This window comes from Octopus bimaculoides, chromosome 3, assembly GCF_046866305.1.
Source record: "Octopus bimaculoides isolate indiv1 chromosome 3, ASM4686630v1, whole genome shotgun sequence".
In the NCBI taxonomy this organism is placed as follows: Eukaryota; Metazoa; Mollusca; class Cephalopoda; order Octopoda; family Octopodidae; genus Octopus; species Octopus bimaculoides.
This window is the reverse complement of record NC_142930.1, coordinates 51,013,769-51,026,268: the sequence shown is the minus strand read 5'-3', so window position 1 is coordinate 51,026,268 and position 12,500 is coordinate 51,013,769. Positions and strand designations below refer to the sequence as shown.

The window sequence follows — 12,500 nt, the reverse complement described above, 5'->3', positions numbered from 1 at the left end:
AATAGCCTTCTTACGGGTTCAAATATCTTTCAGATATATGTCAAGAGCTAACAAGTTTATCTTTACCTCAATCACTACTTAGCACATCTAATCCAGATAAGTGTGTGCGTGTGTGTGTGTGTGTGTGCACGTGTGCGTGTGTGTGTGTGTGTGTGTGTGTGTGCGCGCACGCGTGCGTCTCTCTGTGGCTGTTTAGTAAGAAGTTTGCTTCTCAACCACATATTTCTGGGTTCAGTCCCACTGTATGGCTCCTTGGGTAAGTGTCTTCTACTATAGCCTCGAGCCGACCAAAGTTTTGTGAGTGGATTTAGTAGACGGAAACTGAAAAGAATCCCGTCGTATATATATATATGTGTGTGTGTATGTGTGTGTGTGTGTGTGTGTATGTATGCATAAGACTAAGTGTGCGTATTTGTGCCTGCGTGTCCCCTCATCATACCTATATATATATATATATATATATATATATATATATATATATATATATATATATATAATCACAATAATAATAATAATAATAATAATAATAATAATAATAATAATAATAATAATAATAATAATACTGCCCTGATGCAGTACCAGGCAGTGGCTGATGGCATGTGTATCTCTGATCACGAGCAGAAGTAGTGGGGGGAGCATCATAGCCTTGTGTTGAGAGGAATTCTTTGGGGTTTGAATAATTCACTTTTGGAAACATGGGTATTTCGTTCAACATCCTTGAACAACCCTTATTCAGGGACCTTTTGAGCAGGATGGGTTACTCGACTTGAAGAAAATTCTGACTTTGCCCCACCTGCAAGGTCATGCGCTATTTATCTTGCTATGATACCACCAGCCTGGTGTACTCTTATCAGACGGGTAGTCATGATGGGTATACTGGGCTTCGTATATTTTACCCCAGTGTTACTTTGGTGACATGCACTACTCTCTCAATCAATAATAATAATAATATTTTATAAACTTAAAGCTTATGAGCGATCACTGTGCAATTACTAAAGAAAATAGTTTAATATTGGGGCATATAAGCCCTCAGCAGAAAAAAGTAAGGTTGTCGTACGCGTGGTACTCGAACCCACAGCTTTTGTCTTTGCGTCAAGTGTGTTACCACTACACCAACTTACATCGGGGGCTTATATGCCCCAATATTAGACTATTTTCTTTAGTCATTGCACAGTCATTGTAAAGTTCTTACCAAAAACCATCGCATAGATAGATAGATAGATAGATAGATAGATAGATAGATAGATAGATAGATAGATAGATAGATAGATAGATATAGGTGCAGACGTGGTTGTGTGGTAAGAAGCTTGCTTCCCAACCACATGGTTGCGGGTTCAGTCTCACTGCGTGGCACATTGGACAAGTGTTTTCTACTATAGCCTCAGGCAGACCAAACCCTTTTGACTGGAATTCGTAGACGGAAACTGGAAAGAAGCCCGTCTTGTATATATATATATTTATATATATGCATAAATTTGTGGGTGTGTATCGGTGTTGGTTGTCCACCACCATCGCTTGACGATCGGCTGATGTTGGTTTGTTTACATGTCTGTAACGTAGCGCTTCGACAAGAGAGAGAGAGAGAGAGAGAGAGAACATAGAATAAGTACCAGGCTTACAAAGAATAAGTCCTGGGGTCTATTTCTTCGACTAGAATGCAGTATACCAGCATGGCCGCAGTCAAAATGGCTGAAACAAATAAAAGAATATATATATATATATAATAATTGCAGCGTGGAAGGTGTTTATAAGCCATTTAAAATAACACACAAAATCCGTTAGATTCACTTCAACATTTAAATTTAATTTGTCAAAATGGGTATACAATGGAGCAAAAACAAAAAACAAAATTCGTACGCATCCTAAGAGATGATGAAAACGGTACATGCCCCCTATACCGCAACAAGTTCTGGAATAGGTTAGAGAGGGACGCCAACAAAAGAAATAAGACCGACACTTGGTATGATAACAAGAAGTTTCACAGTGTGATGTTTGCTGATGCTACACCGAAGAGCATATTAAGTAAGGCATTCAAGAAAATCCTGCACGCAACTGGCCTTAAGATCAAAGTTGTAGAAAAGACAGGTAGGACTATCAAATCTGAGTTATGTAAATCATATCCGTTTGATAGAATCATCTGTGAAAATAATTGTGCAGTATGTTCTACAAACCCACACGTGAACTGCAAAACCAAGAACACTGTATACCAAATTAAGTGCCAAGAAGGAGCTTGCGCGACCAACCCAGAGTCATACATTGGTGAGACTTCTAGGAGTATCAATGATAGGTTCAAAGAACACCTGGACAACTACATTGAAAAGAAACCTAACTCCATCTTCTATCAGGATGCTGTAGACTGCCACAAGGGCTCCTTAGGGAGCCTTAAATTAAACATCTTGTCCAGACATCCTACTGATGCAATGCTGAGACAGGTCACTGAAGCTGTCTGTATACAGGAGTACAGGAGTACAAACCCTCTCTCAACCGTAAATCCGAGTGGGGTAACATCCAGATTCCACACGGGAGTACACCTCTATAGTCACCCTTCTTTCTCTTTTACACGTGGAATTCCTTTCCATACATACATGTTGAGATGCATAATACATACATATATGTTATTATATATAACCGTATGAGCGTATATAGTTTGATATGTGTGTGCGTGTGTGTAGATGTATGTGTGTGTGCACATGTGTGTATGTGTTGTGCGTTGTGTATGTGACTATGAGTGTGTGCATGCATGGGCGTATGAGTATGTGTAGATATGAGTGTGTGTAGATACATCTATGTGGTATGTTTATGGAAAAAAAAATGCATATTTGAATTTTAACCGTTATGCTTGTATTAGTATTAATGTCATACATAGTTGTATATTTGTATGTGTGTATGTGTGTGTGTGTGTATATATGTATAGGAGTAGTGATGGTTAAGCGTATATGCGTGTATACTTTGAGATATGTATATTTGTGAGCGTGTGTGAGTGTCAATATGATTGTGTATACTTGTTTATATATGTATAAGTAAGGTTATATATGTACATATATGTATCTAAGACGTTGTATCAATTCACCGTTAGACGATGGTGAGAGAGGCAAAGGCACACACACATATATATGTGTGTGCGTGTTTACATATGTGTATATGCATATGTATATATGTGCGTATATACAACCTTCAACAAAGTAACTGTCATGTATACAACTTGAACTGACGCACATATCAGTACATAAACATACATTCACATGTACATACATATGCACACACACACACACACAAACACGTCTATTACTTTCTCAGATGCAGCACAGAATTTTGTCAGTGAACAGGTCGCGGTCTCAAAGCGACGAAAATATTTTGACAAATTAAATTTAAATGTTGAAGTGAATCTAACGGATTTTGTGTGTTATTTTAAATGGCTTATAAACACGTTCCACGCTGCAATTGTTTTCGTTCCAGCACACGATCTCAGATCAGGTCACTTGCTATGCAAGTGCATCTCCGTAATATATATATATATATATATATATATATATATATATATATATATATATATATATATGATTTATCAAAAGACATTCTACGACACATTCAATTCTCTATTATGCGATGATCATTTAGGTTAGAGTAGGAATGAAAATAAAACGGCTTCATTTAGTAACTAAATTTTACCACAGCTCACGGAGTTGCCATTAAATTTGCCTGCTGGTCACAGTTTTTTGGTCTAATAGTAGCAAATTACTTCTAAACTTTCATTTCTTTTGCACACTCAAATCGATAATTAAGATCTAGTATATAAAAGTGTCAATACCAACGCTGTGCACTTTATTCTATAATTCGATGCATTAACTATCATACAATGCTAAATTACCAGAAAAATGTGAATAATTCTAAAACAAAATGACATTGGAAATGAGTTCTGAAAGAAAATGCTCTGTTTCTTTGCTTTCAGATTCTTGCACTATTAAATTACCACTTTATTGTTGAGATTTCATGACATTGAGATTGTTCTTCTAGAATAAAATTTTCTTATATATTTGGAATACGGCATTATATAGGTATATCACCAACATTTGAGAAGGTGAAAATAATTCAATTCAAGACGTACGAACTCTTGAGATTCAAATTGAACGATTAATGAATGGCTTATCAAATATACCCGTTCGTTCTTTCCAATGTTATTTGAATTACCCCGAAGTTCTTTTTTATGGCAGTGTTTCAGGGTGTTTTGTAGCTCTATTTTTCTTCTACAACTTTTGTTTAACGTTTTTGAAATCTTATTACCTCTTTTCAAACATATGACGAAGGAGTATTAAGTAGAAAAACATAGGCCTTTTCGATACCTGCTTCTCATTGCTTTTTCTGAAGGATCCAAAGTTGCCAAAACTACACGAAACAGTTGTGCTTTGTACGGCGAAGTTGCTGCTACTTAAAAAAACTGCACAGAAATGATTTTCATGCATCAAGGAGGGAGAATTCGAATCCTTAGATTCTCTGCATTGCGGCCGACCTGTTAAGTTCAATGGAAATCGAATCCACGAGAACCAGCACCAATCCACTGGTTGACTTCTCCAGGTCAAGGCATAAAAACTAGTGGAACCTTAGCATTAAGGAGAATATATATTACCAGGGGGACCTGTGGAAATTCCACAGGTCGAAAAGAATTAAGAGAAACTATTTAAGAAAGAAAGGTTGATTTTTGTTTTTATTTTGCTAAGTTATTTCACTTCCAGTCACAATCATATATTATATGATTTTAAAATTTCCCTCTGCTAGGCACTTTATACTTCTCTCTTTCTCTCTACCTCTTCAAAAAAAAACTTTTTAACCATGTAACTCCCTTCTCCATGTCTTTAACATTTCTCTCTTTCTCTTCGCCTTTCCCTCCGAACCCTACAGCACGTCAATAACACTTCTCTCTCCCAACTTCTTCTCACCGTCTTTTTCTGCCGTTCTTCGCCTCTCCATTCAACTAACCATGTGATACATTTCGCCTTAGGGTATACTCCTCTCTTCTTTCTTTTCTGCTCACATTTCTCCCTCTCCCTCTCTCACTTTACTCTACCTCTCACTTACTCCACCTCTCACTTACTCCACCTCTCACTTACTCCACCTCTCACTTACTCCACCTCTCTAACTAACTAAAGTATAACGGGCGATCGAAAAAACAGATTATTATATAGATTGACTGATTTGTTAAAGTTGTTGAAAAAAAATAAGGATTTTTAAAAAAATAGGAAAAACGAACGTATTTATCTGACGACTCAATAGTTGATAATTAATCCCATTGACATATTCTTTTCTACTCTAGACACAAGGCCCGAAATTTTGGGGCAGGGGGCCAGTCAATTAGATCGACCCTAGTACGCAACTGGTACTTAATTTATCGACCCCGAAAGGATGGAAGGCAAAGTCTATCTCGGCAGTAGTTGAACTCAGAACGTAAAGACAGACGAAATGCCGCTAAGCATTTAGCCCGGCGTGCTAACATTTCTTATTTTATTATTGCCCACAAGGGGCTAAACATAGAGGGGACAAACAAGGACAGAAAAAGGGAATAAGTCGATTACCTCGACCCCAGTACGTAACTGGTACTTAATTTATCGATCCCGAAAAGATGAAAGGCAAAGTCGACTTCGGCGGAATTTGAACCCAGAACGTAACGGCAGACGAAATGCCAATTTCTTTATTGCCCACCGGGAGCTAAACATAGAAATGAACAAAACAACTGATGGGATCAGTAAATTGATATGATTTTACATAAAATGTAACTTTTAAAAATTAATTAAAATATTAAAAAATCGAATGAAATTAACAATACAGGGACAATACAAATGAAGTGATGATCAGGCCACGCTCCGACCCCACAAGCCCCGATCTTTCGCTGGTACCTTTTTTTGCTCTTTCCCCCACCCCCGTCTATTTTTAACATTCCTCCACTCTTTCCTAATTCGAGGATTATGTTTGATTTTGCAATAATCATTTACAGCATCCTTATTCTCGTACATAACACTCTAGGCAGGGGGATATAGACAAATTAAAAACATTTATGTGGATTATTTCAATAAGAATTTATTATTGTGCCATTGATTCTCTGAAATTTATGCTACTTGTTAATTTCTATGGAGACAAAATAGCCGAGAGAATTTGTTGAGAACAAAAAGTTACAGGCTTTAAGAAAGCGTATGGTTTCTATTCCCAACCTGCGTTGAATAAAATTATGTACCGAAACATATTATAACACCTTAGTTTCCAGTTGATGCAACTTTCTGTTGGTATTGGTGTAGTCCAATACATTGCCCACTCAACAATCTTACATACAACTGAAAACCAGTTATTTATATCACATATTTCTATGTTAAAATATCACACATTTCTATGCTAAAATATCTATGTTAAAATATCTGCCAACTTGTCATCCCCAGTGACTTCATGAAAAGTTTGTGAAGTTCGGCTCATTTCCAAGGCCATTATTAGAATATAGTAAATGTGCTTGAAATCATGTCACTGTTGCAATTATTTGCCAGGAGCTTAATTTTCACCGTAAAACATCCGATGTGTAATTCTTTCTGGTTTTGGCATAAGACCATCAAAATCCAACACTTCACTGTTTATTTACCCAGAATAGATCAAAACCAAAGTTAGTTGCGATGGTATTTGAACTCAGAATGTAATGAGTTGGAACAAATACGGCAAGGCATTTTCCCCGATGCTCTAACGATTTTGAAGGCTAACCATAAGCTGACAATTACAGTTTCTATTTGAAGTGCTAATTAATTTCAATTTCTCATTATCCGAATTATGATGATAGGTTTCCTCATTAGTCTAAAAATTGCTTACATGATATATAAGTATTTCATAAATTAGTATATGATAAATTAGTATTTGAAAACAGAATTTTAAATTAACATGTGACCTCTTTAACAGATTTCTGTAATTAACTCTTGGCAATTTATAAGTTAAGAAAAAATAATAACTTTAAACCACATAAATTTGCATTAGAAGGTACAATCGATAACAGTACAAAGAAAATGTAATATGTATTTTATTAAATCAAATTAATTTCATCACTTTGCAACATCTGGAATGTATTTGTTTAAAATATTGTTTCTTTCCATTGATAAAATGTACACGATGTAAACACATTTTTGCTGTAACCATTTCATTTCGATATTAACAATTTAAAGTACAAATAGTAATGTTATATTGTGGTTGTTGTTGATTATCTCCAGTTCAGTTTTGACCAAGAAGTGGTTCTGTCCATAGCCGCTCTGTCTTTATTTAGACATAGTGTACATGGGAACCCATTATTTAATGTTTCACTTTTCAAGAAAGCGGAATATGATTTGAGGAAGTATTTGGTGCTTTTTGTGTTGATCTACAACATTCTATAACATTCTACAAGGTCGATCTCCATCATCCATATCACTTCATTGCAATAAAATCTTATTTTATATAGATAAGAGGAAAGGTTGTCTGTCAAGCATTAAATGAGTAGAATATGATCCGCTAAAGAAGTTTAATAATACTGAAAGATGCTCATCGCGTTCACTAGTTGGTTTTAAAGACCAGATAAACTCTAATCTACTTTGACGATATTATTTTTAACTTTTGATAAATTGATCTTATTAGAGTTTTCCCACTTACGGTTTATTTTTATTACATTTTAAACACTCCTAGAGGGGGTTGTTGTCTAATAATTGCTTAGATGATTTTACTAAGGTGTGATTGCCAACTCGTTATTTTACATATGTAAATTCCTGCACTAGTTAATAACAACGACACTCTTCTGCTGTAGAATCTCACTTTTTCCAATTAGGTGATATTTTCCAATTTAGGTGTTAAACATATGTCTCTACTTCAGCAATAGTAATAAACTTGTAAAGATGAATTTTATTTCTTTATTCAGCTTCTTTACATTATCGGGTGTTTTAGTGTCTGTTTATGAAAAATTTATCTGTAGCTTTTATAATTTAGACTGGTTCATTTAACAAGACAAACGGTTATAACGAGAAAACTCATAATTTTAACTGAATTGTTAGTAAAACTTAACACACACACACATGTACACGCACACACACACATTCACATACACACGCACACACACTCTCACACACTCACACGCAACACGCACACGCACTTATACACACACACTCACTCACACATATAAGTATATATACATATGTACACACATATTTATACACACACACATATACAGAGAGAGAGAGAGAGACAGACAGACAGACAGACATATAGACAGACAGACAGACAGACAGACAGACAGATAGATAGATAGATAGATAGATAGATAGATAGATAGATAGATAGATAGATAGATAGATAGACAGACAGGCAGAAATAGATAGATAGATAGATAGATAGATAGATAGATAATGGTTATGGGTTATGATATTTCCTTTAGTATATTTGCAAAAGAAAAGTTGGGAGTCGTGACTTCAACGTGTAATTTTGATATTTCTTATTGCTTAATCTTTCGACATAGCATAGTCCGACTTTTGCTGACGTTTAGGGATATCATGGATTGAATAAACCCTATTATATATTACTTTTGCGTATACTAACAATCTTAGATGAATCAAAGTAAAAACCGAGATTTGAAGTAAAAGAAAAAGCATAAAAGGAAAAGTACCTATTCACCGTTTTTATTTTATTAGAATAATAAATTCATTATCAGCTTAAATTCATACATTTGTATTGAAGAAATAGAGTAGTTTGAATTTATTGAAGAATAATATTGTTTTTACTAAGTGAATGTCATTATTTAATTGAAACGGTACAAGGAAAGTAGCCCATTTACTATATAACCATCTATATGATGTCTGAAGCATCTTAATATTATGTGGAATATATTAAGTAATTTTTGGTCCCTTTATATTTATCTTTGGACTTGACTTTTGCTGGCGGTAAATTCAAGCCAAATACAATATATCTCATCACATGCGTTTCTATAGATCTTCAATCTATTTTGTTTAAAGACCTTTACTAGAGTAGCTGGTAACACCCATAATTTTTTCAGCTCCTTCTTGGTTAACATAAATTTGAAACGTTACTAATTTGTTTGATTGCATTATTTACAACAATATAAAGTTTTATAATTATTCATACTTTTTGTTTGTTCGATCCTCTCACTTTGTCAAGCAAATGGGCCTAAGTCTTTCTATCAGGAAAATCAACAAAAACAAAACATTTCCAATAAATAAATATCTGATCTAATTTGACATTATTGCGCTAACTTTTCTAATACTTTACTTTCTGCAACTATGGTGTTATCTTTTGTAACACCATCACTAAGTTAATATTTTTCAGCGCCAATATTATAATTCGATATATATTTCAACTATAGCATTTTAATCCAATCTACTATTACTCTAGCACTACAATGACACTTATCACTGCTTTGATTTTATGATTTTATGATTATATCGACTGAAACTACTTTCCAGTTCTTGAAAACAATGTTTATACATTGACAAAAGCAAGATTCAAAATTAAGCAACAACCTAACAAAATCCGAATTCTTTGTCAGTCCATTATGAAAGCACAAATTAATAGGTTTCAAAACTTCGGAAATCTTTCTGTCTATGCACGAACACTTATTTTATATACAGTTCAGCTATTTTCTTTTGTTTCGTTCTCTGTAGATGACGTACAGTTTTGTACCGTAAGTAGAGGCAACAAAGATATATTGTATAATTATTACTGCTGTCGATTGAAGTATAGTAGCTATCCGTGGTTTACTTTCAAAGCGTTCGAATGGGGTAAAAGTAAAACACACTAAAGCAATGAGGAAAGCTTCGTAATATATTATTTTATCATTGTCGTAAATAGTTGATCCATTTTGGTAAATATCATTGTTGCTAGTAGAATTCCGACTTTTGTTTGAGAACAATAGAATCAAACAAAGCATTATGGCCTCATAAAGCAAGGCGAAGTAAAAATCCCAATCTTTTGATCTACAGTAAAGAAAAATATTATTTGTTGAAACTTTTTTGATAACTACTTGCGCAGGCATTTGTAGTCCATTAAATGCTAATGGAGAAATTCGTAGTAGAATAGTGAGAATAAAAACAAAACTTCCCATATTTATGCAATTTAAACTGCAGCACTTAGTGTCTGTATTAAATGTTATATGATTCATTTCATTGGATTTATCTTTTTTATTCTTGCCTTTTAGTGGAATATTTTTAAAAAGTCTATTTAAATGTCCAACATAGTGACGGATTGTACCGACGCTGTAAAACATGAGAGATAAATGTAGAGCATAAAATAATTGTAAACATATAATATTACTATGACAAATAATATCTAAGTGTCGCTGTAAGAAAGTAAAAGGTAAAAGAAATCCAAAAGTTGCAACCAGAAAGGATAAAAATTTGAATGACATTCCAATATACAAATGATGGTTTCTATGCTTTGAGAAAAGAAGTAAAAGCGTTACACTAAACAATTCTCCAACACTACAAAGTAAGATTATAATAATCCCACCAGGGGAATCATAGGAGAACCATGTACGTTTATCATCAACACACTCACTGTTATCATCATTAGGGTGTTTCAAATATTCACATTGTAAGCATTTATATGAAATATTACTCGTTGAAACCCAGCCAGGAGGACATTTTTCACAAACCCAACAACATGACTGTGATCCGATTTTGCGTTTATAGCCTTTTCCACAAGGAACTGAACATCTTGACATCGGCTTTACTCCTGAAATGAATCAATGCATATAACATTCACAGCATTGGTTCCAATATATAGGATTTATGATAGTCTCAATACACATAGTTTTAAAAATGTTTTTGTCACGAAATTTAATTTCATTACTTTTAGTTTTGTGTTAATTGTAATAAAATACAGATGCTGTGAATGAAACTTTTCATGGATGGAATGGAAAATAAAATAGCTGATACGACATTTCAGCACAAATATCTCTCTTTACCTTGCATAAACAGCAGTATTTTATAGAAATTGCTATAAAAATAATGAATGATTTTTATTTTCGAGTAAAATCTATCAACGTTATTTAATGGTACATTTTATTTAAAATCAGCCAGTCTCTGGCTAACTATCATTCCATTTATATTGACGAGATGGACTTTGTATTGGTTTCATTGACATTTATTTCATTCCAGCAAAATTAATATTTCTCTTCAATTTCAGAATAGTTTAATATTAAATAGATATTAGACAACAGTCGCTTGTCTTCGATAAATTATTCTTCGCATGGCGCTTATTTTTAATCAACAAATCGATGTCAGAAAGATATATTAGAAAATAAGTAAAAGCAACATTATTAATCAACTTCTTAATTCTATTAGTTAAATATGAGATGATGGCTACTGTTTGGACTAATTAGATTCTTTCATAACGATGATGAATCTTTACTTTCTGGTAATATATATATTTTCAAATGTTTAACAAACTTTAAAACATATGCATCCGATGTATTTGATATTCTATGGAAAGGAAATTTAAAGAGTAAATATACCTTTATTCCAATGAATGTCTGAAGGATTAATGGTCAACGACGTGTCACTGTTAATTTGCTGCCAGCTTCCAATATTGATATATTCTAACTTTTTGATTGATTCATTGAACTGTAAAGTTATTATATCATAACGAGCGTTCACTTCTTGTCCATAACGGTCAAATTGGATGGGGACAGCAGAAAAACCTTGAAAGCGAATGTCTTTGTAATTCTGAAGAAGTTCTGAATAGTTGATAGTAGGCACCGATTTGTTTTCACATTTTTTTACTTCTAAAAGATTGTGTAATCCTTTGGCAATCGTATAAATTGCGTCGAACATATAAGTCCAGATGAAATTTAATGAAACTGGGAAGCAATCATGAAATGAAGTTAAATTATGAGGGAAGTCTGAAATATTTTGTAACTTTTTCAAAGAACAATCAGCTGCAATGTTGTATTGTTGGCAGAGGAAAGGCAACAACCATTTGTTACGTCTGGGATGAATTTTCACCGGGTATTCGTCCGGCCGTTTGAGAGTCTGTGAATTTAATGTAACACCTATTATACCTTGCATAATGTGTGGTGGTAAGGTCAGAAATTCGCCACGTCCTGCCCATGCCTCACTTGCTATCCATGTTATCCCTAAACGAAAAGAAAATCAAAAATATTACACTTATGACCAAAAGAAGTTCTTTTTATCAACATAAAATGTTGGATTAACGAGAAGTGAATACTTGAGTGAAATGTTGACACTAAATACGGTAGTGATGTAAGGAAACGGAAATCGTTAGATGATCGTGGACTCGATCACTACGCTCAAGAAATTTCTCTTAGTTAAGTAAAATATCCACCTGGTTTTACACTCCAACCACTGCGCCAAATTCGGAAAGTACAACTAGCGTACTATTCCCAGAAACGTTAAAATAACGTACCAGTTTCTGTTTACACTGCTTCATATTCTCTTATTTCTCTTTCCGTATCTTTTATATACATCGTACACACACACGTACAC

The 12,500-nt window shown here is 34.0% G+C and overlaps 1 protein-coding gene across 1 annotated transcript in view; it reads right to left on the bottom strand.

The window, feature by feature from the left end:
• Window positions 1-7,028: 7,028 nt before the first annotated feature.
• The window catches only part of LOC106867234 (metabotropic glutamate receptor 3), a 136,591-nt gene continuing 131,119 nt past the window's right edge, over window positions 7,029-12,500 (bottom strand). Inside the window, exons 4-5 of the mRNA XM_089348975.1 lie at window positions 11,510-12,130; window positions 7,029-10,728 (exon numbers count right to left, since the gene is read on the bottom strand). Coding sequence (XP_089205101.1) covers window positions 9,632-10,728; window positions 11,510-12,130 — 1,718 coding nt within the window. The 3' untranslated portion in view covers window positions 7,029-9,631. The remainder of the gene's footprint in view (window positions 10,729-11,509; window positions 12,131-12,500) is intronic.